This window comes from Anomalospiza imberbis, chromosome Z (assembly GCF_031753505.1).
Source record: "Anomalospiza imberbis isolate Cuckoo-Finch-1a 21T00152 chromosome Z, ASM3175350v1, whole genome shotgun sequence".
Lineage (NCBI taxonomy): Eukaryota > Metazoa > Chordata > Aves > Passeriformes > Viduidae > Anomalospiza > Anomalospiza imberbis.
In genome coordinates, this window is record NC_089721.1 from 1,960,479 (window position 1) to 1,987,178 (window position 26,700).

Below are 26,700 nucleotides of genomic sequence, written 5' to 3' on the forward strand. Positions count from 1 at the left end.
CAGCACTGCTGAGGCACCTCCAGAGCTGGGGACAGCTCTGGGCCCTCAGGACAGACAGACACTGAGGGGCTGGAGCGTGTCCAGGGCAGGGAACGGAGCTGGGAAGGGGCTGGAGCCCCAGGAGAGGCTGAGGGAGCTGGAAAGGGGCTGAGCCTGGAGAAAAGGAGGCTCAGGGGGGACCTTGTGGCTCTGCACAGCTCCTGACAGGAGGGGACAGCCGGGGGGGTCGGGCTGTGCTCCCAGGGAACAGGGACAGGAGGAGAGGGAACGGCCTCAAAACGTGCCAGGGGAAGGTTATATTAGATATTACAGAAAATTTCTTAATCCAAGGAGCTGTCCATCCCTGGCACAGCTGCCCAGGGCAGTGGTGGAGTCACCATCCCTGGAGGGGTTTAACAGCCATGTGGATGTGACACTTTGGGAACATGGGGCAGTGGTGGTCTGGGCAGTGCTCAATGACCTTAGAAGGCTTTTTCAACACAAACAATTCTACAGTTCTCTCATGTTTGCCCCACAAAGTGGCCGTCCATGCCACTAACCTGCCCGTTACTGCCCGTGGCAGGTACTTCTTCAGGTGCAACGCGAAAATCCCTCTGCGATACAAGCGGCGAGACTACAAAGTCTTCGAGTGTGCCAAGGTCGCCGAGAGCTTCGCCAGCAAGGCCCGGAGCTTGGTGCCAGTCAAATACGAGACCATCGTGGTCACAGGCTTCGAGAAGGGCGCGGGCACCGACGCCAACGTGTTTATCACCATCTACGGCCTGAACGGGGACTCGGGGAGGCGCGCGCTGAAGCAGAAGTTCAGGAACCTTTTCGAGCGAGGCAAAACCAACAGGTTTTACCTGGAAACACTGGACATGGGGGAGCTGAAAAAGGTCCGGATTGAGCACGACAACAGCGGCCTGGCTCCGGGCTGGCTGGTGGAGCGGGTGGAGATCACCAACTCGGCCACTGGTGTCACCACCATATTTCCCTGTGGGAAGTGGCTGGATGAAAACCGGGGCGATGGGTTAATCTGTAGGGACCTTTTTCCTAGGTACTGAGAAAGGCACAGCTGCAGGAGGGTTTTGGTCCCTTCAGTATGCCTATTTATTTCCTCATAATATTGTTTTATATTGCCTTCTACTTTTTAATACACTACCTTTTGTATTGAGAGATTTTTAGTAGCAAAATGTTCTTCCTGGGTTAACATTTTGTAAAAGAAATGCTGCTTTTTTTTTTTTTTAAGTGCACATAAAACTGAGAATTAAATAAATACATTTATTGCTTTCTTATGATTAAAAGCTACAACCAGAAGAGATATAAACTGTCCTTTACCAGCTCAGATGTTTCTGCTTTCAGCACTATGCCTTGACAGGGCTGAGAAAACCCACTGACCTACTCCACTGACAGATGAGCATAGAGGTTAAGAGAATTGAGACACTTTTATTTAAGAAAATTGAGCTTGGAGACCCTAGTTTTTTTCCCTCTTCTGGCAACTGCAAGCTCTGCACGTCCGTACACACATATGGACATCTCCAGTGGGCACCACATCAAAAAACAGCAGGTACAGTAGGATGTTCCTTGGGGAGTTTGGGCAGCATCTGCATCCACCCATCCAGGTCTCAAGCAGTGGGATCGGGGTGATGATTTCCACCCTGTGAGCTTTTTTCCCCCCCAGGGCAGACTCTGCTTGCTGGCTGAATTCCTACAACTCTGCCAAGAGCTGAGATCTATGGTTACAGCTGCCAGTGCAAAAGACCTTCCAGATAATCAATTCCACAGCAAGGAAGCTGTGCTAACTATATTCAAAGCTGACTCAGGATAATCATACCCTACATGGCCTGAATACCAGCTCTGTTTCAGAGCAACTGCCATTCATTTTAACTTTTTTTCCTTTAATAAGGATTGCTGTTTTGTCTTTTTCTGTAGTGGTGAAGGGATTTCCCGGAGGCAGTAAGGGCCAGTGCTCCTGTCAATGAGCTCTTCCCAAGCACTCACATCTCTACAAGTGCCAACAAGAAAATCTGTTCATAAATCATTGCTTCTGGAGCCCTGTCTCTCTCTCTAGGGTGCAAAGCAGCAGGATACATCCCTAGGAGGAAAAAGGGGGTGTTTGAGCCATGAGGACCTTCCTCCTGGCCAACCCTGGAGAGGACATTCCCTCTCCCAGAAGCTGGTTTTAAACAAGAACTTTGCATTAATAGGGATCAAAGGGGTCAAGAGTGGGCTCAACCCACTAAGCCTACCCACCCCAGCAGTTCCTGGGTTGAGGACAATGCTTCTGCAGGGACCTTGCCTGGATGTGCCAGGCCAGGGGGCAGGACTGTCCCACTGCTCAGTCGCTCACTGCTCATGGGCAAAGGAGGCCCAGCAAAGCCTGGTGATGCTGAGACAGGATTTAGAAGCATCTTAGAAATGCTGTCAATTGCTCAGAGGTATCTGGAAGCTGCTAACCCACTAAAGCCCTTCCAGGGAAGTTCTGGATTTCTGTTTCCCACAGCAGGCACCACCAAAGAGACTTGACCTTATATCATGGCTGTCTGTGCCAGCTCACAAGTAATAGCCCAGGCTAATTCATTTTAGAAACCTTTATGGTAACTGATGGTTCTGGAGCAGAGCAAGTTGTTTAAATGAGCCCAGTAATCAACCTCATCAGGGATCAGCTACTCACTGAGAGGAATAATAATAGCAGCCTTCACTGGCTGTGTTCTCCCTCCTCATGGCAGGCTGGTGCTGCCCAGCCCTTAGCAAGGAGCTGGGAGCTCACAGGAGGAGCAGAACAGCCCTTAGGAGGGCTGGAGGTGATTGCTAAGGCCTGATTGCATCCCTGGGAACCTGCTGGGATAGAGTTGAGACTCCCTGGATAGCCAGGGGGTCCCATGAGTGGAGTCTGGTGCATCTGGGTTTGCTGTTCTTGTGCAGTGTCGTTGCAGTTTCCCAGTAGTCGTTTGAAGTAAAATAAGGGTCAGGCTTTTGAACTCCCTGCATTCCCTCTCACCCAAGTTTAATCAGCACTGTGGGGAAAAAAAAAAAAAACTCTCCTGTCAAGAGGTTTGGCCCCTTTTCAAACAAATGGGTGCTGCTGTGAAATAGGAGTTAGTCCCTGTACGGTGCTGCAGTCCCAGCATTCCCAGCTGGCTCCAGACACCCCGTACTTGGTACAGGGTAGTGGGGAAGCTGGTTTTTGAGGATCGGTTTAACCCCTGCCATGCCCTGGGCAAACCCACTGCACTGGTACTTGTTTCCACGGCCAAGTTGGATGGAGCTGGGAGCAACTTGTTCTAGTGGAAGGTGTCCCTGCCCATGGCAGGGGGTGGGAACAGAATCTTTGAGGTCCATTCCAGCCCAAACCATTCTGTGATCCCGTGATGATTCTATGATTCCATGATTCTTCTATGATTCCAGCCCTGGGGAGCAGTGAGGCAGCTCCTGACCCACACACCATCCCTTCCTGGGGCAAGGAGGAAAGATAAATCCTTACCTTGAATGTGAAATGTGCTCACGTCTGGGAGGAATCACAGGTGGCAGGTGGCTAGAAACATGGGTTGAAGCACAGCTGAAGCAGGAATTAATATCTTCAGGGTGACCAAACCACTCTGTAGGCGGGAGATAAGTTTGTAGGTACCCAATTGTCATCAAGGCCACCTGCCATCCCTGGACAGGCGTATTCAGCACAAAAGCTCCAGGCAAAGCTGCCCTGAAAAGGCCCAAGGAGAGTTTGCTGATAGAAGGTCAGCACCCTCACTGCCTCCAAGGAAGGCAACCTTGGCAAAGCATGAAAGAACTCTGCTTTTTCCACTGAAGACTTCAAACAAGCCCCTCCTTAGTGCAAAGCTCAGCTCCACCCTGGCTCTGCAGAACTCCCTCTGTTGCAGCAACAACAGCTACAGAAGTAATAAGGCAAGAGTGGAGTTTTTCCAACGGCTGGATTTATGTTAAGCTGCTAGGTTCAATACATTCTTGGCCAAGTGGAGATCTAGGGAGGAGAAAAGCCAAGATTTTCCTAGTCCTGTGCATTTTGCAGGGCTTAGTCAATCTTTTCCTGTGGAGGCCAAGCATCCCAAAGCTGGTATGTCAGGCAGATACAAAGCTCCTGCTCCCATCACCAACCTCTACCTTCTTTTTTTTCCACTTTATTTCCTAACTGGTGGCATTTTAATGCACATTCCTTCATCCTAAAACAACAGTGTAAATAAGAAGCAAGAGCAAAGGACACGATTGATAGCATTCAGTGTTGAGTCTCCAAAACCTGGCTGTCCCATTGTATTTGTGTTCTCCACCATTTTGGGATTCTGATGAAGTTTGTTTACTAAATTTAGGTTTACTATATCACTTGGGTGATGCCAGTGAAAACAAGCATAAACAAGGACTACTTAGCAGTGTTTCATGCTGAAGGACCGGTTGCCTCTTGGTGCAGGACACAGAGAATTATTTGCAAATCCCTATGAAATTGAGATTGCTAATTGAAATTGCTAAGCATTTTTGGCAGCATCATATGCCTACGTGAACCCTAGGTTCATGAAGAGGGAATGACTGAGAGATGTGAAGTATCTTATATTCTGTATGTAGAAAATATCTTATAATCTTCTTTGGCCCTTCCTTATGTCTAGTGGCCCATTCTAAACTAAAAAAAAAGGAAAATGAAAAAAGGGAAAAAAAAAAAATTAATGGAGTTGTACAGCTCTAAGCTGCAACTTGTGGGCCAGCTGCAGATTTAGACACCACAGAACACTGGATAAGGACTCAGCTTCCTGACCCTGGGCAGCTGCTGTGAGAGCCGATGCTGGCGGTGAATAAAGATGTTGCATCTCGGTCCGTGCTGCCGTGTGGTGACGGGCAGAGCCCCTCTCCCTCCCCAGGCAGGCACTGTGCTCAGCAGGGCTGTTATCAGATTGTGGAGGCTCCTTTGCTGCTCCAGCTCCAAAACAAACCCGATTGCCATCTGCAGCACCTGTCTCAGCGGCGTCACCCTTTTGAAGGACATCAGCAGGATCTCAGTGAGAAACTGAGATTTTCCCCAGCTGGACCAGCGGGTCACTTTTAACCTGTTTTCTGTTTTCTGAGTTTCTAAAAGCTTCCTGTAGCAAGAGCTTTGTGTGGTGTGAACACGGTTCATCCCTTATGCAGCTTTTGATGGATGATGGAGGAGCCAGCAATTCCCTTCAGCTACAGGAACCAAATCTCTATGATCAGCAGCCGCTCGTCTCCAAGGCTTATTTAGTCTAATCACACAGACAAAGCTGGGCACTGGTCTCAGCTTTTCAAGAGGAGCAGCTGAATCAAGAGTGGGCAGGAGCAGAGACTGGCATAATGTGTTGTGGGAGAAAATAAAAGCACAGGAGGATCTACAGAATGGATTTTGCAGGGTGCAAAATTGGGTGTATGGCCTATTGGATTCTCCAATGGGTAGCAAAAAGGACTGAAAATACCCTCAAATGTACCTGTATTAGTTTGAAGGGTTTGGGGCTTTTTTTCTTCCAGTCAGTTTCCCCTTCCTTAGTTATTAAACTAAAGACCCAGGCAGAAGGAAATCCTTCTCCACCAGGACGGTGGGAGAACCTGTTGATACCTCTGCAGGACTTGCTAGAGGTACCTTACAGGCACTGTGTGATGTGTTTAGAGGAGAAATCTCTCTTTAATAGGCAATTTTCTGAAATTCTGGAAAGCAGTTTTGGTACCTGATGACCAAACTGGTGCCACAGAGCATCACACACAGCGGTGTGCCCAGTGTGGAGAGCCTCACCTCACCTCTGCCATGGGGCTCAGCCACCATCAGCCTCTGCAAACCAGATGGGCAGAGCATTTCATACCCCAGCAGTGGTTCTCCTGCACATCAAAGACACAGGCAGTGAAAGGAGACTTGATTCCAACCCAAAGAAACCAGAAATGAGCAGTAAATAAAGACCAAGCGATCGCCCTGCCAGGTGGCTTCTGTGTGGCACAGGTATAGTTAGCAATGCGGTTTGTTTTATTAGTTATAAATAAAGTACAAAAAGTCCACCAAAAGTGAATCTAAGCATTTACACAATTTCTAATGTCTTTCCATTTCTTCAATGCACTATTGCTTTAATATTAATAATAAATATTTTTCTAGCTTTCTTCTATAAAATAGTCTATGTAGCAAAATGTTGCACAGCACAACAGAACAGCAGTAGGAATACAAAAATGTGGGTGATCCTTTCACCTGCCCGGGTCATTAAAGGAGAGGGGGTTTGTTTACTCGCTCCTTGTTTGGCTTATCCCTCTTACAGTGACTTTGTGGGGGAGGACATCCAACCCCCCTGTCCCCACACAGCTCAAAATCACAGCTCCAGGCTACAGGGGAGGAGTGTTACAGAGCAGCAAGGTAAAAAACACAGACAGGTTTAAAACCTGGGGTAAGGCAAAGTCAACAAAGCAGCGCAGCACCCTGAAGGGACAGAGAGAAAAAATTAAGGTACTGTGATTTTGTGCCTTTCTAACCCAACTGAGAATTTCATCCAAAGCCTTTTTGTGGGGAGGATGGCTACTGGCTGAGCATATGCATCAAACCCCACTTCTGACTGTACACAGCTAAATGTCTGCACTGACCAAGCATGGTTATGGCTTAAAGCTTAAAATGTTATCAAAGGTTCTCTAACCTTCTGGCAAAGCTGGAACTCGTGATACTCAGGAGCCTTTGGGGAAAGGGCAACGCATTGCAAGAGCAGCGCAGCCACGGCAGGATGGGGATGCTTGGCCATGTCATTTTGGGGCTGACCCCTTTCTTGGGGGCGGGAGGGCTCTGGGGCAGGTCCCAGCTCTACACTGGATTAAAAAGCTCCAAATTGAGGTTCCCTCCTGTACAGGAGGGATGAAGCCAACTGGTCAAGACCAGTGTTAAGCGCTTCTGCTCCATGCATGGGTCAGAGCTGGGTTATAGCCAGCTCATGGCAGGTGTTGCAAAGAGATGGCAAATGGATCCCGTGTCCATTCCAACCACTCTCAGCTAGATGTGGTATCACAAGATCACAGAATCGTTCGGGCTGGAAGGGATTCTAAAGCTCATCCAGTGCCACCCCCTGCCATGGGCAGAGACACCTTCCACTGTCCCAGGTTGCTCCAAACCAGTCTGGCCATAAATACTCCCAGGGATGCAGGGGCAGCCACAGCTTCTATGGGAAACCTGTGCCAGGGCCTTCCTAGCCTCTGAATAAAGAAGTCAACCCCTAAAAACTGCATTGAATCCCTCAGTTCTGTTGCCTCCAAGCTCAGGCTCACTTTATTGCCTCCTTCACCCCAGCTGGGTGCACACACAGAAGGTGAAAAGAGCCAATCCAAGCACCGATAGACGCCAAAAATTAGAGCCACCACACCTGGGCTTCCTTCGTGGGCTTTTGACACAATTTGCAGAGTCTTGCACTAAAGGCATGCATTACCACTTGCAGTGGGGGCCTGCTGGGTGTTATTCCAGGGTCACACAAGCAGCAGCAGCAGCAGCAGCAGCATAACCAGAGGAGTCAGGGACAGGGCAGTACCAACAAACAACCAAAACATTTTGGTTTATGCAGAGCATCGTTAACCGCCTTCAATGCGCAAGGACACAAGTGAAAGGATCACCAGAGTTTGATTATGAGTGCAAATAATATTCATATATATGTGCTAAACACAGTCACTATATTGCAGTTTTCCACTATGTCACAGCATACAGAATCAAAGGTTTGCATTTTTATGGAATGTATCCAAGGTAACAGCACCACAGTAATACAGTTTGTAATCACACACCCTGATTTTTTTCTCTTTTTTTTTGTTTTTGTTTTTGACAAGATAAGCATTACCCCCCACATCCCCTGTTTAATTTTAAGTACCGATGCATGCAAAGCATTCCATTCCCAGAAAAAATGCAAAAATGAGGTAATAGGAGTAATAAAAAAAATTAGTAGTAATTTCTAAATAAATAAATTATAATTAAAAATGCAAAAAAACAACTATAAAAATAATTAAATTAGAACCCACAATATCTACAAGTTAGTCATAAATTATGATTGTTAAATATAAGGCATTTAAACTCACAAAACCCTGTAAACTATTGATGTCTTGTTTCTAGATTTTTGTTGTTGTTGTTGATGTTTGTTTTGTTTTGTTTTTAAACTCATTCTAACTCGCAACCTACTTGTACAAATTATTTAAATGCAAAGGAACCTGACACACTGATACAACTCCAGACGCTGTAAATTCGCACGCACCTTGGGATCAGTCACTCACACGAGACCATGGGAGTTTGGTGCTTTTCTTCATCAAAGGTTTTGTTTTTTTGTTTGTTTGGTTTTGGTTTTTTTTTCAGTTTGATCGATTTATTTTTTTTAAAAACTGTGCTTGTTTATTAGGCAAATAGTAACACTTTCTCATAGGCTTTAAAAGAAAACACACTGTCCAGAAGCATTTCTCATTCCCTCCTCACCCAGTGGGGGGATCAATCCTCCTGTAACTCTCCCTGCTTCTCCCCTATGGGTCACACCTGGGCAGACCAAACCTGTGCAGTATTTTACTACCAAAGCCTTGCTTTGCTTGTCATGGTATTAGTATCGTTAGTATTATTTGTAATGCTGCTTCAATGCTGGAGGAGCAAGATCCATAGGTATCCATGGGCCACTCCTTGACCCATGGACATTAGGGCTGGTACCACCACATTCCCCAGGAAGCCATCACTTGTGCTGGGTGGCAAATGTGTCATAAAGTCATGGAATGGCTTGGGCTGGGAGGGACTTTAAAGCTCATCTTGTTCCAAACCCCTACCGTGGGCAGGGACACCTTCCACTAGACCAGGTCACTCCAGATGCCATCCTGCCTGGCCTTAAACTCTTCCAGGGCTCTTTGGGCAAGCTGTGCCAGGGCCTCCCCACCCTCACAGCCAAGAACTTCTGCCTTATGTCTTCCCTATATGTCACCATTTTCCCCCTTCCACTCCCTCCCACCTGCTTTGGCACACAATGAGAGAGGCTCCTGCACCCTCTCATGGGGCTTCCCTCCTCTCTTCTCTCTCACTGGGGATAAAAGGGAAATCTCTGTGTGCCTCTGAGGTTGGTGTTTCCCAGTTACAGCTCATGAGAATCTTGCAGTTTCTCAGATAATAGTTTATGACTGAATCTACTTGGGAGAGCATTTCTCTCCAGAGAAACATACGCTTAGGGGAGACAGAAATCATTCCCACCACACCAGCATTTTCAATAGATTATGTTTCTAATTCCCCTGCTGCTTCTCTGCAGCTCCTTTCTCCCTTAGTATGAAAGGGGAAAAAAAAAAAAAAAAAAAGAAAGAAAAAAGAAAACTACAGGTTTTGGTTGTGAATGTCGGTTTTCCCGATGATTTTCCGCCCAATCCCTGCGGTTGGCATGCTGAGGTCTTTTTTTTCCTCGGGGGAGCACGGATCACAACAGCTCACTCCTTTGGGTATTACCTCTTAATTCTGTTTTGAGTGTTAATGTGATTAAGTTTCATTTTAACAACCACTGATTACTCCATGTGGATGCGGCCTGAAACGCGCACACAAGCCCACGTGGGCGCAGGTGCACACACTCTGGGGCAGGTCATGGTCCAGCAGCCGGGCTCCCAAAAAGCGGCAGCCCCACCTCCACCCTGCCTTCCCCTCCCGTGCCCAAGGGCTCATGGTCTCAGCAGTGTCTTGTCAACATCGAGTTTTCTTCTGTCCCCTTATCAAGAGATGCTTTGGCAATGGGAGGAGAGTCAACATTTTGCACGTCTCAGAGCCTCTCCGGCGTTGTTACACCCCAAAGAACAGTGGGAGGTGCCGACTCCCGTAACCATTATTTTGGAGCAGTGCTGGCAAAGCCAACCAGCCACACAACTCACAGAAGAAAGCATCACAGACAATTGCAATCATATAGACAGAACTTCCTTGGATTTTGATATGACAAGCTACTTTGTTAAAATACAGAAAGCAAAGAAACAGCATATATTCAAATACTGTGCTGCTACAGAAAGTGTCCAGCACCAGCAGACAAGCAGGAACGAAGCTTTTCCCTATTGCTTCGTTCATTTTATCCCCAATTTTTTTTTTTTAATTAAGCTTCTCTAAATTTGCAACACACTGTAAATGCAAGGGAAAGAAGCAAACGCGACTGAGGCAAAGAGCACAAACCTGACTGTAAACAGGATTTTGCTTTTTCTCTTCTTTCCCCCACCCTAAGGATGAGGATGTTTTACTTCTTTATTCCCCCTCTGCAATGTATTAATCAGGCACCAAAATAAGGAATCTATGAAAAAATATTTGGTGCAAATTAGGTAACAGCAACATGTCCACCACAAGATGAGTAGGGCATCAAACACAACATTTCTTAAGCTAACATGCTCCAGCTGCCATCCATAGACATAGCTAAAGGACCCCTAACATGTTTCTACATATTTGAGAGGTATATATACAATCCCCATTAAAAGCAGGATTGACAGGCTGGACTACCACAACTAGTTCCTTCATATTCAACACTAAAATCTTCTGCAGCACGGGGTCTCTGAGCTCCAGGAATGCCAGCTCCCTTTCACTGGGCCTGTATCCTGCATATATGTGCAATTATCTCTTACTGCTAGATATTCTATCACCTCCTCCTCCTCCTCACTACCGTGCCTGCAGACTTCCCCTCTCAATCAAATGGCTCAGAAGGCAAAAAATTTCGCTGTAAGGGTTTATGGCCATACGACCTGGTAAGGAAAATGGTGTGTCCAGCTAGTCTTTTCAGCTGTCTGAGCCAAGCTGTGTTTCAATGTCCACCCTGCAGATCGGGCACTTCTTGCTGGTGGCCAGCCACTGGTCCACGCACACTTGGTGAAAGAGATGCATACAGGGCAACCGCCTGCAGAGAGAAAAACACCGCTGTTAGGATGGAGGAGGTCCAAGGGACCAAGAAGAGCTGAAAAACAGCATCTGGGGCTGCTTTGAACATGGGCGACACTGCTGTGGTGACACCATTGCCACCAAGGTCCTGCAGCCTTTCCCAGCCATGCCAGTTCACACAGGGCAGTGGGCTGGAGATAGTGTCCTCCTTGGCCTATTAGAAGTCCCCACACCATCCTGAATTGAGTTTTTCCAGTTATTAATTTTGCTGGCTGCTAATTTTTAACCTTTCAGGAGCAAGGTTATACTCCAAAGCCTCTTAGCTTTTCATGGTTGTGTCACATTAGCAGGTGGGCCCACACCATTCCTACGTGGGTGTGCCCAGGGAAGCTGGTCACGTCTCACCCACATCACCTCTGCCATCATCACATTTCAGCCCTGTGGTACAGGGGAACCTTGAATCACAAGAACCGACAGCAAAAGGATCAGGGCTTTTCTTGGCAATATAAGGATGAGAAGCAGACTTAGGTACTTCTCACCTGCAGTCCCTTCAGCAATGATAGTTCAACCCCTTGGAATTTCTTATCCCCATCTTCTGTCACAAACAGAGATTTGACCCAGTGAACAGCCTGGGATGTCTGTTAGAGACAACTGGAGCTCTGTTGGCTGGGGATGGTTCTCTGTGACCATGTGGGCAGAGTAATCCTACTTACTCTACAATGAAGCAGCTGTGTCTTGGACACAAGCCCAACTTTCCTGGACTTCACACCAACATTGCTTTTTTATCATACTTTGGTCATCTGTCAGGCACAGGTGTTGATGACCCCAAGCTCCAGATGGTTGTCAGAGATCAGTCTAACCTACCCTTCTCTGACACTTTGGCACCTGGCCAGCTGGCACAGCCTGGAAGCAGATGATCCAAACCCAGGAAGTACTATAAAAGTTGCTGCAGGGCTCTTCCTGCCTACAGGCCATACCAATGTCCATCTGCAAAGCATTTGGGTTCCCAGACCCCGCAACAGCCCAGGTGAGTTTCTCAGGACAAGAAAGAGACAACCCCACCAGTGCACAGCTACATTAATCCAAATAAACACAACTCAGGTGGCATGGAGAGGCAGAAGAGGAGACGGAAGGATCTCACCTGACGTCCTCTCCATCTTCAAGCATGGACAGACAGATTGTGCATTTCTCGTCGGTATCTGACTCCTCGCCATCATCTTGCTCAGCTTTGCCTTCCTGTGGTCTTCTCTGCAGCAAAATTAAAAACATTTTGTTAGATCTTGCCCTTCTAATGCTCTCCCAAGCCTGAGCAGTTGCAGGAAGATAAATAATGAGATCTCCATCTATGAGCCAGATCCTCCAGCTCAGAGAAGCCAGCCCAGCCAAAACAGCTAGAGAGATGAGTGTGCCACCAACATGCTGCAGGTTGGCAAGTCTCCTCCTGAGGCTGGTGGCAGTGAGGCTGTTGGCAATATCCCAAGGAGCAGCCGTCTTCTGCTGCCCTAATACAGCCCCCCACCACTTCCTTGCAGTGGGGATGGCCCCATGGTCTCCTTTGCTGGAGGCTTCACCTTGGGGAGACCCCAAACCTCGTGGTGCCACCACTGCCAGGAAGGACAACCACTGTGCCCCATGCCAGCTTGGCCACTGGCCCAGTCCCATGCCGCACCACAGGGCAGTGCTTAGCCTGTCAGCTCTCCCTTCTTCTCTTTCCCCACACATCCATTGCTATTCATATCCTTTTCCTGGGTTCACTGAAGATGCGATGAGAGACAAGTGCAGCAGGAGTTACCTCACTTCCAGCCTGGGAAATGCAACATCTCTACCCTCCAGTCGGGAGTAACCAACACCAGAAATCACTACCCAGACAAGCATTCTTCCCAATTTCTACTCAGCACGACACAAAAAATGAGCCCATTTCCTCATGGGTGGGAGGTCAGCTCCGACAGAGGAGACACCCCTTGTGAAGCCAGGGGAGAGCAAGGTCCCCCAGGCCACGGAGCCGCTGCCGCCCTCACGGCGGGCGCGGGGCAGCGCCGCTTGCATGCAGAACGGGGCGGGTTTGCATGCACGAAGCCCCCTTGGTGGTGTGCACTTTCTTACCAGGTGCGGACAGGGGGGAAATTGCACCCGCTGGGTGGGAGAAGGTTGAGACCCTTTTGAAAATTTGGCCCGCAGCTTCCTAGCCTAGAAGTGAGAAACAGGCAGCTGAGCTACGCCACCGCTTCCGCCCCCCGGGAACCCCGCAAGATATTAAAGCACCCCTGCTGGGTTTTACGTTCCTCCCCCGCCGTGGGGCATGGTTTGCTTGATGGTGCCAGTTTGCCAGCCCTGAGGATTGTGACCCTTCCTTCTGCCTGCTCCGTGCCCACAGCCCCTGGCTGACTGAGAGGGGCTGGCAGCCGTGCTGTGTTTTGGGGCACTCACCTTCTTGTACTTGTGGGGGAAGGTGAATCTCTCGATGGTGTTCTGGACGGCTCCCCGGCTCACGCTGCCCAGCCTGTCCTCCAGCTGCAGCAGCTCCTGTGGCACAGGAACATCAGGACAGCGCCATCCCCACTGCTCCCAAGGCACCAGGTCCCACCATACAACCATACCTGCTGGCAGCCAAGGCTCGCTCCTGTCCTCTCCTCAGTGGAAATGGCCATCAAACCCAAATCAGCCACGCTGTAATGATGGATCTGATCCCTGGCACTTGGGATAATAACTAAGAGCTCGAGGCAAAGAGCTGGATATCCAATATTTCATAAATTAGGATGGGATTTGAGCTTCATCTGACAGGCTGGGAAACAAAACCCCATAGATCTGGAGCACTTTGCTCACAAATGAAAGGAGCCAGAGTCAACCCAAGCCAGATCCAGGCAGCTTGGAGTAAACCATCTTTAACTAAATTTAACCCCATCACTTCCCAGTTATTACTAAAATTGATTAAAGATTCATTGCAACCGCCACACCACAAAAAACAGTCTTACAGCTTTATACCAGAGCTTGCATAAAGTCACAGCGCTTTAAAAATTAATAATTCCAGTCTCCAGATACGTACTTCATAGCTCTCCCGCACAGCGGATGTGTGCCTGCTTGGGTTCAGTCCCTGAAGAGCAAGCAGCTGAAGCTGAGGGTAAGGGTAATTTCTGATTTCATGAACAACCTGAAAAAAGTGAGGGAGAAAAATAAAGCCACCTGTATACTTGCCTGCCGAAAATCCTTGTGTGTAAATCTAATGCTTTAAAAATTCAAATTGAAAGAGTAGATTGACACTTGCACCAATTTAAGCCTTTTGATAACAAAAAAATGAGGTTTTATCTAATACATTTCCTATAAATGATATGTAAGAACATGCACTCCTTCCAAATAAACTATCTGTTATAATAATTCCTGTATCATCCATAATATTGTGGTTCCAAACTCGCAACATGGATTAGATTACAATGAAATTTTATTTCATTTAAATGGGTGGGTTTCTGTTCATCCAACCTTTGATTGTTTTTTTTTTTTTTAAGGCTAGCTTTAGTACACAGGTGTCAGGGTCTGACACAGCACAAGGGTAAAACACCCTCATGGGATTTCTGGGGATGTTTTAAGGATTAGCAATGCTTGGAATGACTTAGCTGCAAATACAGCACCCTGCTAGGAGAAGGGGTAGAAAATTATCCCAGTCAGCCTGTCTTCTCATCAATCCCACCTCCACCTGTGCAAGAGGTCATGCAAAACCTTTACAGGTGGCATCAAAGCTGGTGTAGACAGCAACGACTTGAGGAGGGGTGGTCTTTGGGGCTGACACCAGGGAAGGCAGTCACCTACTGCCAATCCTTCTGCATACGAAAAATCCTGGGAGACCACAGTTCCTTCCAGGACTAATAATAATATTAATATTAACTACTGAGTCTCTCACATCCTGCCCATGTTTTGCAGACCAGCTTGTGAACGTGGTGCTGCAAGCAATGGACCGAATTCTTCCAGAACAGCTGAGCTTTTCTTTTCTTTCTCTAATCCAGTGCAGTGATGCAACATTATCTTTTCAGACGTTCCCTCCCACGGCCAGAGATAAGTGGGATTTGCAGAAGACAGGTGATAGAAAGATAGCAGCCTTTATTTTGACTGCTTTCTGTCAGACAATGCATAAAACATTTCTCAGTAATAGCGTTTCACTTACCACCTGGGTTGAGGATGTGCTTCTGGGGAAGTGGTGCATCCGAGGTGTAGCCAAGTAATGCTGATAGGGCTGGGGCACCGGCCGGACCTGGAACTGGGCGTGAGTCAGCCCCGCATCAACACTGAGGTCCCTGTGGGCAGCAGGAGGGAGACGTGGCTCTGGGTGCCTGCTTGTGCTCATGGACTGCAGCACACCAGACCACGCTCACAGGGCAACCTCCCTGCTGAGCTCTGGGCAGCTCCTCAGCCTGGGGACATGGTACGGCTTGGGAGGGAGTTTCCTCCAGTTTGGGGAATCACCCACCAGGCCACCGTGAAGGAGTGAGGGGTTGTTTCTATGCCAGGTAGCATTTGAGTTATTTGGGGTCAAGAGCTATGCAGATGCACCCTGCTAATTTCAGAATAAGAGCACTTTCATGGCTAAAAAGGATATCCAGGCTAAGCAACTTAACCTGGTCAGACCAGGACCTTACTGTGCTGCCAGTGCTGCAAACTATTACAGTTCACTTTGAATGTTTTGCAGGAATACAGTTAATTACTCAAGGGACTCAAAAATGGTAGCTTTTAGAAGCTTCTGGTAGCTTTTAGAAGCTAGACAGGCACTCTCTGTGAGCTTTTTTGATGTGCCTGTGCTCTTCTTAGAGTTCTCCCAGCCCAGATCATGGCAGGACTTGGGGAGTCAAAGGACATTATGCCTTGCCTGAATCCAGCCTCAGGGTGGTGAGGGTTTGAGGTGTGAGGGGGGTGAGGCCCCAGCACAGGTTGCTCAAAGAAGCTGTGGCTGCCCCATCCTTGGAAGTGTCCAAGGCCAGGCTGCACAGGGCTTGGAGCAACCTGGGATAGTGGAAGGTGTCCCTGCCTGTGGCAGGGGTTGGAACAAGATGATCTTTGAGGTTCTGTCCAACCCAAACCATTGTGGAATTCTATGATTCTATGAACACCAGAACTGTGATTTGTGCAAAAAATTATTTTAAGGTTTTAAGAAATGTCTGGATGAGGCTGCTGGAGGAAAGGGTGAAACAAAACTAGAGGGCCAACACCAACAGACCAAGACATCCCTGATGGCCCTGCTTGCCTGAACACAGCCTGGCCCAGGCGAGCAGAGATGGAGCTCAGCTTGGTGAATCTGAGCACTGCTATCCTCCACAAAACTAACCCAGATCAATCCCCGGACTTGTCATAACCAAGATGCCATCAAACATCACAGCTCTGCTCAATCCAACACACAGAGACCAACTACAACCCCACCACTACCACACCATGTGGAGGAAATGGGAGGAGGCCTATGCTGCATCTCCATCTCTAATCCAATTAGCTGATCCCCATTCTCTCCAGCCTAAGAGTCACTCAGCAAACGAGTGCTTTGAACATCATTCACTTTATCATCATTACAAAATCTGTTGCTCTAATAACAATTGTCCTCACATTTCCCAAAGAAAAGCTAATTAGAGCACAAGGGTGACTTCCCATTTCAGCCTCCAGCTTCTCCTCCCCTTCGCGGAGGACAGCAGCAGGGCAAACCACACGTTCTTAGAAGCAGCCCAGATGTGTCCTCCAGCAGCTGTGAAACTGCTTTCACCAACCAGAAGATGGGGATCTGAAGGGACAGTAGATGCAGAAATCCTTCATCCAGAACAGCCTGTGCACCAGGCAGCAGCACCAGTGCTCTAGAACTCCCTAATACCTGCATCAAGCTGGATGCAATGATCCTCATGGGTCCATTCCAACTCAGGATATTCTGTAATTCTATGATTCTAAGTTGAGGAGAGGGACTACCTTTGCTGGCCCTTTGTTAGCCATGTGCCAGACAGACAAAACCTGGCAGAGGATGAAACACAGCAGGCAACTGGCAGGAACACAACCAGGGTGAGAATCCACTGGTCTTGGCACTTTCCAGCTCCTGTGTCCCAATTTTGGATATTTACCCAATTGCTTAAGGTTGTTCCCAGGTTGATGGAGGGCTCAATTGGAAATCAAGAGGCTTTGGCTCCGTTCCCAGCCCTGCCACCTTTTTGATGCATGACCTTCATCTACTTCCTCTCTGCCTTCCCATGTTCCCTGTCTATGAAATGGATGTGGTAATTCATGGAGTGCTTTGAGGTCAAGGGCTGAAAACATCTCTCAAAGGTGAATGGTCATGATTAAATTGCACAGGTAATTGCAGTAACAGGACTGCTGAACTGTTTGTGCATCTAGAGACCTAAAAACAGATGCTGAGGTTTCTGAAGTGATGCTTTGGGTCTACAGATGTGTCCAAAGAAGAGCACAGCACAGAGCAGTGTTTTCCTAGGGTTTGGGGCTGAAGAAGCAGAGCACTCTTGCTGAAGGAGAATGGAACTAACCATCACTTTCTAGCCCATGCTACAGGAACAAGTGTACAGCATCTTGATGCTCAGGTGCAAGGTCCAGGATGCTTGTGGTAAACAGGCTGCCAACAACCAAGGAGTGAAGAATAAGACACCAGATAAAAAAGATAGGATGGTCATCACTACATGTGTGTGCAGAAGATGATTTAAGGAACCAAATGGGAGTTTGTTTATTCTTCACCAGAAGATTTCAGTTGGGTTGGGCTGTCTGAGACAGCCTCAGATCTTTCTTCCATCCCCACTTCCACCCCCTGTGGCAGCACCCACCACCTACAGCCTCCAAAAAAACAGTGCTGTTGCTGCTTATCCGGGGTTAATGCATTAGAGGGGAGTTTTTATATTTGTCACTGGGCAAAACTGTACGTGTGCCCCAAGGGAAAGTGAGTCACCCAAACATATGCTCACCGTGTATGGTTTCTGTCACCCCCACTCCTTGGGTTTTGTAAGGCTATGGAGCAACAGAGAGGAGAAAAGGAGGGAGGGGGAAGGCACTTAGTGATGCTTTATCAGATACTTCTAATGATCATAATTAAGCACTCAGAGCTGAAAGATAGGCAGAAAGAATCGCTCTATCCAGATGGTACATGAACTGCTTTGCAAACCAATCTGAAAAATGTCATCCCCACCACATTCTGCCCACAGGAGTGCCAATAATGGGAACACCTGAGAAGAAAATTGCAGAAGGATGTGGTCATATTTTAGATTGTGTATTATGCACTGAAGGGGGAAAAAAGCAACAACCCTGAGTTAAAAGGACTTTTAATTTGCAGAGTGGAGTACTCAGATGTTAGGAAATGCCATCATTAAGACTTCCTGTGCCATTTTATTCCAGTCCTCTTGTGCAAATACATTGCGATTGTCTTTAATTACAAGTTCACATGCTATTTTTTCCATTCAGTGCACAGAATGGACTTTGCCCAGCTTACAAGCAGCTACTCAGAAGAAGTTTTTATTTTCTCATTCTTTTGACCAGGTTACGATACTTTATTAACTGTTCAAGGGCTCTCAACCTGCTCTGAAAATGAAATGAACAATTTCCTGCAAAGCTTTTCCAGGGTGTTGAACACTACAGTTGGAGAATGACGAACAAATCTCCATTCATACCACCCTGTATGGCAGGGTAGCATGGTGCTCCCTAATTTGGACCACAGAAAATATTATGGCCATTGGGTTTTGAGTGCCTGAAGGACAGCAAAAGGTCTAGTTCAGGCAGACAGTGGTCTACATTAAAAAACACTCTCTGTGCCCTACAGCACAAAGAGCAACTAGGGAGAATTAATGCTTGGCTTCTCTCTAAATCTGTAGGTGAAAAATTATGAATAACAATGGAATGAGCCTAAAGCAGGGCAATGGAGCTGGGGAAGGCTCTGGAGCACAAGTCTGATGAAGAGCAACTCAGGGAGCTGGGAAAGGGGCTCAACTTGGTGAAAAGGAGGCTCAGGGGGGACCTTGTCGCTCTGCACAACTCCTGACAGGAGGGGACAGCCTGGAGGGAACAGAATCTGCTCCCAGGGAACAGGGACAGGAGGAGAAGGAACGGCCTCAAGTTCTGCCAGGGGAAGTTTAGATTGCCTATTAGGGAAAATTTCTTCACCCACGGAGCTGTCCAGCCCTGGCACAGCTGCCTAGGGCAATGCTGGAGCCCCACTCCTGTAGGAATTTAAAAGTCATGTGGATGTGGCACTTGAGGACATGGGTCAGTGGTAGCCTCGGCTGTGCTGGGGAATGCTTGGTCTCCATGGTCTTGGAAGGCTTTGTATCATTTCCAAGCTAAATGATACAAAGATCCATTTATAGAGGAAGTTTTCACACTCTCACAGAACTTCCAGAGATGACTTTTCCATCACACACTCCCCACACTGTAACCACTGAGCTGGCTCATTAGCTTTCTTCAAAGCCCTGATCCCTGATGGCATTCCCCAAAATTCGCAGCCTTCCCAGCACTTTTTAAACACCTCACTGGATGCAGCAGTGAAATGGGGATCACTTACCAGTCCGTGCCCTCTGCCAAATACCTGGGCTGGGGGCCCATGGGTTGTGGAGTCTGAAGTTGGTGGCTGAAGTCGAAGCTGGGATGTAGGCGGTGAGGCTGGACAGACATGTGCTCTTGGGCCCGCCTGTGGGGAGAAGAGCGGCAACAGGGAGGGTCAGACACAAGTGTGCACTGGAATTCCTGCCAAGAACCCATGGGCAAACCCCAAAGGCTGGGCTTGTGGACAAGTGTCCAAAGCTAAACACTCCAGGCGGGTGTAAGGGATGATGGGAAGAGGAACCCAGGCCTGTCATTCCCTCACAGCCACCACGTAGCAATCCACTTTCAGGCCCTGTGGTACCCACATATGCTCAGTTTGCAGGAGATGCTATTTGCTGGCAACGTGCAGAGAAGAAGGGGAAGCCAAACAACTTCTGAGCAGCTTTGTGCAGTTTGCACTATTTCCTTTTATGCTGCAGTCAGCCCCATAAACAACACACAAAGTAAAACGTGCCCCTGCTCCAGCCGTGATCCATCATCATAAAGAAGCTGCAGGTTGTCTTGTCTCCCATGCAGTCCATAAACTCCTAGGGAACCTCATTCATAACCAGATTACTCACGAGTGACTGAAAGCAGAATTTACTCTCACTGGCTTTTGCCAAGATTTCTTTGGATGATGGACAGGCCAAGCTGGGTTCCAGGTCCTTCTCCCTCTGCTCTGCTGCCATTGCAGGCAGGGAAAAGAACGTGCTAGAAAATACAGCAAGGTATTTCTAGGGATTTGAGTCTCATGATTATTGCTTATTTAAACTACTCAGGGGAAGAGCGTGTGCTGCTGGATCAGTGTTCACATTTGGCAAGAGACAAGGTGGATGCAGAAGCAGGATTTGCAAGACAGGCTCCCACCTTTTGCTTCCTGACCAGTGGAACCACCACAAAGCAAATCTTCAGGAAAAAACTAGGGCAAATGGAGCAGGGGACTGCCAGGTAAATAACTTTTCATGCAGCCTCAGTTCAGAGGCTTCACTCTCAAAGGCATAACCTATATTCCCACGACTGGGACCACCTGCCCCACACCAGTAAGGGTTCTGACATTCTGCTTCATTGCAGCTTTCAGAGACAGGCACTGGGACTGTGCAAGAGGCTCCTGCCTTCTTCCACACTACAGCCCACTTGCAAATACAACACTGACGGCATTTACCAAAGCAGATTCTGCATGGAATTGTGCTCTGTGCTTTTATTTGAATTCAGCCTATGACTAAGAAATAAACACTTGTATCATTGGTTTCTCAGCCCAGAACATACTTGCTACCCAGTTATTAGCTAATCATTAAATCCATCTAAAATCCAGTTTATACATAACAAAACAATGATCAGAAGAACACACAATTTTCAGACAGAAAGGACATGGTAAGAAAGGATTTTCTATCCACAGCATTCTTTCCAAATGAAGCATCATTGCAAAGTCTCATCCTCTGATTCTTGATCCATGGGTACAACCCACAAATAGCTTCCATATGTTTCCAAAAAAAATCACTCCTCTCTCGAGAAACACAATCAAGACAAGGCCAGGCATGCATTTCCATCTCTGCTGAGTTACAGCAATTCTCTCTGTGTTTGTCAGCTGAGTGTGGATTTAGGATGCTCTCTGTGACAGAGTGTGCTGCAGGTCAGTGGCATCATTCCCTCACAGAGACGGAAAGCCTGCCAAACCCTGAGCAGCACGACCTCCATGTGTATAACCTGATGAGGCAGGTGGGGCACAGCCTCTTGCATGGTTTTGAAACAGCAGCCACGGGCATGCAGCTCATGCATGCAGAGACAGGAAAGGTCCCCGGCAACACCAGCATGATTCTCCTAGGAGTGACAATAAAGGGACACACCAGATGAGCACAGTAGGGATCCCCACAGGAAGGGCACACCTTCAGGTGCAGCCTGCCCTGCAGCCTCCCTTCTGGTGGATGCATTTTCAGTGCACACAGGTGAGCTCGAGAAGAAAACCCAGCCCCGCCAGCGCGGCTGCAGTTCCACAGGCGACGTGAGGTTGACGCGGCTTCTCCACATCCTTTGGGAAGAGCGGGATCCCCTTACCTGGGATGGGGCATGAGCCGGCGGTGCTGTGCCTCGAGGAGCTGCTGCTGGAGGAGGTATTGCTGGTGTAGCGCCTGAGGTAGGAAGGAGGGTCCGGCGACGTCCTGGAAGGGCAGGGCGGGCACCGGCGCCAGGGGCTGGTGCAGGGCGCCGCTGTGCTGGTGCGCAGGGGCCATGTGGGGAGCCAGCCCCGGCTGCGGCTGCACCGCGTGAGGCAGAGTGAAGTCGGCCGAGAGCTGAGGCTGGGGACCCAGGTGGAAATGCCGGCAGGAGGTAGCATGGGGATGCTGAGACCTTTGAAAGGGAGCACCTGGAAGAGAAGAGCACAGCGGTCACGGGGGCCGGCAGCGGGCAGGGCAGACCAGCGCCGTGGTCACCCACCCCAGAAAAGGGTTGGGCAAACGGCTGTTACTCTCCACTTGCAGAAGGTTTATTAAAAAAACACAAATAAAAGAGAACAAGTTAAAAGCTGATTGCAAGAAATAGTGCTGGTTTTGATTAATGGTATTTCTTATCCAAGATAACATTGGAGCCAAAACATAGATTTGGGTTCAAAGTCCTGTTTTGGCTCCAAGTTGAAGTGTATATACTGATGGAAACTGCTTTGAGCTTGTTTTGGCTTTCCTGTCTCAAACAGAAAAAGAACAAAAGTCTTAATAGAGCCTTTGGAGATAGAAAAGTGAGTGATGGTTTTAAACAAAAAGAGAGGAGATTCAGCCTAGATAGGAGGAAGACAATTTTTGTGCTGAGGGTGGTGAGGCCCTGGCACAGATTGCCCAAAAAAGATGTGGATGTGCCCACCTTGGAAGCGTTTGAGGCCAGGTTAGATGAAGTTCAGAGCAACTTTGTCTAGTGAGAAATGTTCCTGCCCATGGCAGTGGGGTTGAACTAGATGACCCTTAAAGGTCCTTTCCAACCCTAACCATTCTGTGACGTAGACTCAAACATTCTAGAAAAGGAAATAAACAACAAAACCTGTCTTCTAAAATATTTGGGGTTTGGATATTATCTCACAAAAGTTTTGAATGTTTTCCCTGAATTGCAGACTTTTCCTGCAAGTCATTTCTTTGCCTCTCTAAAACTGTCTCATAGACAAGGAAATAATCTCTGCTCTAAAAAATTGCCTCACACTGACTTCAGGACATGAGTGAGACAACTTCTACCTCTGAGAGCAGGGATGAAGGCCCTGTGTGTTTGTTGAGATCCTTCAACAACTCATGAGCTGCATGCAGGAAGAGAGCAGCTGCTGGAAACACAACATGGACTGCTATGAGACCAGTCATGAAGCTAATGGGAATGAGGAAGAAATGAGGTGCGAAAGATATCCATAGTGGAGGCGTTTTGCAAAACATCTGGCACTGGCTTGCACTTTGCTCAAGATCCTTGCTAGGACAGGCCCTTATCCCAGTCCGGCGTGTTAATTCCTACATTCCTGGATCATATACAGGCATCATGCAAAACTTTTGGCTCTTTAACTGGGGAAAGAGTCAATTCAGAAATGAAGGATGGGACCTGAGTGAGGCTATTAGAGATGCCTCTTTGCTGAGGATCAGCCCCAGGATGGGACACCTGCCTTTCAACAGTGTTTTGAACACCCCATCTTCCTCTTTCTATTTTAATCTTTGTGAATGGTACAAAACTTCCCAGAACAACAGCACCGAGAGACACTATTTCATCCCGAAGCACAAGCATGTACATCATGCCTTGTTCACCCAGATCCCTTCTGCTCACATCTCCCTGGCAGGCAGGGCCAGTCCATCACAGCAGCTCAGGGAGTCCTGAGCAAGCCAGCTGCCAGCAGGAGAAACAACAGGAGAGGGCCTATCAGAAATGGATGGTTTGCAAAACTGTGCACAGCATCTCTTAAATGCAAAAAATTACACACAGCATCTCTTAAATGCAAACTAATCCTCCACAGTGCCCCTCTGAGAGAGAGCAGGTTACACAATATGTGCCACCCACAGCAGTGCTTCCTGAGGTGATAATTTCCCCCGCTGTCAGATAACAGCATGATTCGACCACGATATTAATTAAAACTAGAGGTGGTGGGATCAGACCTGCTGCTCGTCAATGACAGAGCTACAAACCCAGGCCAAAGAGCCATTCATATACCCTGTTCCCCTGCAGGCTGTATTTGTTGCTGGCAGCCTGGCCCAAATACACCACAAAGAGGTAAAGGCTGAGTAATGAAATGGGGATCCTTCACTTCCCTAGCCCATTGCTGAAGGGAATTGTGAGCTTCTTGGCTGCTGTGAGCGCTTGGTACTTGCCAGGGAACTCGTGGTGAATTGCTCAGCCTCTGATGGCCATGTGCTCTCAGTGGAGAACTGCTGCAGCAGGTCACAGGTGAACCACTGTGCACCCCCAGGCCTTCAGGGGGCCTGGAGACAAGGTGTGAGAGCAGGTGAAAGTGCTAAATGCCCTGCACACACTAACACACCAACCTGTGCCTCCACGCTGAGGTTCAGCTGTATTCCAGACAGAAATGTCTTAGGGCGATACCAGACAGTGAAACTCAGGAAGACTCCCCCACATTTCCTGGGACACATTCTCTAGCACATAAGTAAAGCAGAGAAAGCCTGCCTCTCATCTCCTGTGACTCTCTTGTCCCTCAGTGCCTGGTGTAACCTCAGCCAGTGATTTCCAGCTTTTACTGAGTCGTGGGAACCCTTAATTCAGTCAAATGCAGGGAGGGCCCTTGATGCCAGAGCCATGGTGAACTAGGGAGCGCAGGTGGGCAGATCAGCTGGATTTGATTTGGATTTTGCCTCTCATACAAAGACAGTCCTTGAGAGGAGCTCAGTCATACTTTCTCAAGGTCTAGAACAAACTTTATCTGTAGTATGTGTGCAGGAAGGTACACAGAGCTAACGTACTGGAAAGCAAAAGCCTAACTCATTTTGTTTTGGTACAGTCAATTAGCCTTATCTTTAGGAACTAATTAATTAAATAAAGTATTTTTCAGTATTTTTTGCTTGTACCTACTGGTGCAGTGATGCATTTCTATTCATAGGAGTAACACCATCAAGATGTGACCGAGACCATATGATTAAATAAAACCATCAATTTGTCTTAATATAACACATTACCCTACGTAGTAATTGTTCATTCTCTTCAACTAATCCAATTGCTGATGAGGATTTTTACAGCAAAGCAAAGACTTTGGGGAATACTTCAACAATCCTATGCTTATTAGCAGTTATCCAATTACACTGCTGGCATAACCAAGCCAGTCTGCAAAACGAAGAGCCAGTCCTCACAGGGTGCTGGGGAGCCCCAGAAAGCCCTGGCGAACAAGTAACAGCTCAAAACAGAACATTACACTTTTAAATTAGTTATTTTTGAGTTTATCTTCTCCTGCTCATTGCCTTTAGATGCAAAGGGCCGTGGTGGGGATTACTTTCCCAGTCCACATTTTGGTCTCATGTACATAAGGTAAATACAGTGTCACCCTGCAAACATGAGCTGGGCATCCTTGTCCAGGTAACTCACCACAATCAACACCAAAAGCAGGCACTCATCCCTTTGAATTCCACAGAGGTTCACACATTAGCAGTGTCAGAGAATCACAGGATTGTTAAGGTTAGAAAAGTTCTCTAAGATCAGCAAGTTCATTAACCCAGAGTCATCGTGTTCAACCCTTGCCCCCAGGTGCCACATTCACACGACTATTGAACACTTCCAGAAGTGGGGACTCCACCACTTCCCTGAATGCCTCTTCCAAAGCCAGACCACATTTTCTGTGAAGAATCTTTTCCCAGTATTCAACCTAAACCTCTTCTGGGAAAGCTCAAGGTCATTTCTTCTCATCCTGTCCCTTGCTCCTGGGGAGCAGAGCCTGACCCCCACCTGGCTGCCCCCTGCTTTCAGGGAGTTGTGGAGACCCAGAAGGTCTATTACTGATTACTTTGCTAGCACAAAGTCTTCTCCCTCTGTTCCAAGGCACAAGTGTGGTCCTAGACCACATTTGCATTGACACTAACAAGCATAAACATTGCCCATAAGACACTTCAAGAAAATTGAATTCATGGATTTAATCTCCTTTTTGCTTGGATAGCAATGTCTGCCACAGCAGAGACTAATCCATGACTAAAACCAAGTCCTGATACCACGTTCCAGCTTTTGTTTCCATTCCCCACTGCAAGGGCAGAGCTGACATTTTCATTAGCCAAGCTTTGGGGACATATCCACAGCAAAGACAATGAGGATATAAAGTGTGCCTATCATGCTCCAGAGCCACTAACTGCATCCTCCATGATCCTTATTCCCCATCACCTGTCCACTAGCGCCCACATGAAGGTAATGTTGCTCCAGAATCAGCAAGGCAGAGACTTTCTCTCAGCTTAATGAACTCAAGTTTTGGTCATCACACCATAGAAGGATTCTCCTTCTCCACTGGGATACTTTGATTTTGCAGGAAAAGAGATTAGCCAGATCTTGGATGTTTTTACGGCTTACCCTCCATGTCCAAACACTTGCCTTCTTCAGCCCAGGAGACAACCACAAAATCCCAGAATTAAGGTTGGAAGGACCACTAGAGATCATCTAGTCCAATCCTCCTGCTCAGCAGGGTCCCTAGAACGCATTACTCAGGATTTTGTCCAGCTTTTTCATATCTCCAGGGAAGATTTTCAGGGAAGTCTACAGAGGCAATGCTGTCCTCACCAGCCCTAGAGAGGCTTTTGACCCAAGGCCATTCCAGCCTGGAAACACCTTTTGCTATACCCAGCCTGCTGGTTGGGATGAGAGGGCCATCCCCCTGTGTGAATCTCATTGGTGTGCTCCTGATGCCTTGAGTAATTCCAGTCTGGAGCTGTGAAGAACTGATGTACCTGGGATATCTGTCAGGCTGCCCACCAGCCAAAAACCATTTTGTTGTCCTGATGGTACTTCCTTTCATTTAAATGCTGTTGCTGTAGCAGATGATGACAGCTCAGAGCAACATCAGATCAGCAGCTCTGAGATGAGCGATGCATCACACCTGTGTCAGCAAAGCAGGTGATTTGCTTCAGCTTTGGGTAGTTTTCCTTCCACAGGTTGAGGCCAAATGTCCTCAAAATGCCCCCAGATGCCCACACACCCACCTAAGCTCCCAGCTGGGACAACCCTTGTTGCCTTATGCTCAGCTAAGCCACGGAGATAGCTAATGCCTGAATTTAGATAATCCAGGTCTAAAAGGTGCTTTGCAATCCTCAAAATTTGTGATAACACATGGAGACCTAGAGAGGATCTGCTGGAGAAATGAATCATGTCTTGGGCAAGCCAGGCTATGTGTGGGGTGGGAAAGACAGCTAGATGGTTTTCTGGCATAAATGGGGACAAGTCTGACC

At 47.8% G+C, this 26,700-nt stretch overlaps 2 protein-coding genes across 7 annotated transcripts in view; one reads left to right on the plus strand and one right to left on the minus strand.

Moving 5' to 3' along the window:
- LOC137465210 (lipoxygenase homology domain-containing protein 1-like) overlaps positions 1–1,312 on the plus strand; it is an 80,172-nt gene extending 78,860 nt beyond the window's left edge. For all 4 annotated transcript variants that reach the window (XM_068177077.1, XM_068177076.1, XM_068177078.1 and 1 more), the window contains one exon: positions 563–1,312. In XM_068177077.1, the coding sequence (XP_068033178.1) occupies positions 563–1,043 (481 nt within the window). In that variant the 3' untranslated portion in view covers positions 1,044–1,312. The remainder of the gene's footprint in view (positions 1–562) is intronic.
- A 6,010-nt stretch (positions 1,313–7,322) lies between these two features.
- Positions 7,323–26,700, minus strand: part of ARK2C (arkadia (RNF111) C-terminal like ring finger ubiquitin ligase 2C) — a 54,042-nt gene continuing 34,664 nt past the window's right edge. For 2 of the 3 annotated variants that reach the window (XM_068177100.1, XM_068177102.1), the window contains exons 2-9: positions 21,371–21,680; positions 19,299–19,424; positions 14,943–15,072; positions 13,833–13,937; positions 13,217–13,312; positions 12,893–12,976; positions 11,931–12,037; positions 7,323–10,808 (exon numbers count right to left, since the gene is read on the minus strand). In XM_068177100.1, the coding sequence (XP_068033201.1) occupies positions 10,691–10,808; positions 11,931–12,037; positions 12,893–12,976; positions 13,217–13,312; positions 13,833–13,937; positions 14,943–15,072; positions 19,299–19,424; positions 21,371–21,680 (1,076 nt within the window). In that variant the 3' untranslated portion in view covers positions 7,323–10,690. The remainder of the gene's footprint in view (positions 10,809–11,930; positions 12,038–12,892; positions 12,977–13,216; positions 13,313–13,832; positions 13,938–14,942; positions 15,073–19,298; positions 19,425–21,370; positions 21,681–26,700) is intronic. The other variant, XM_068177101.1, reaches the window with a different exon arrangement.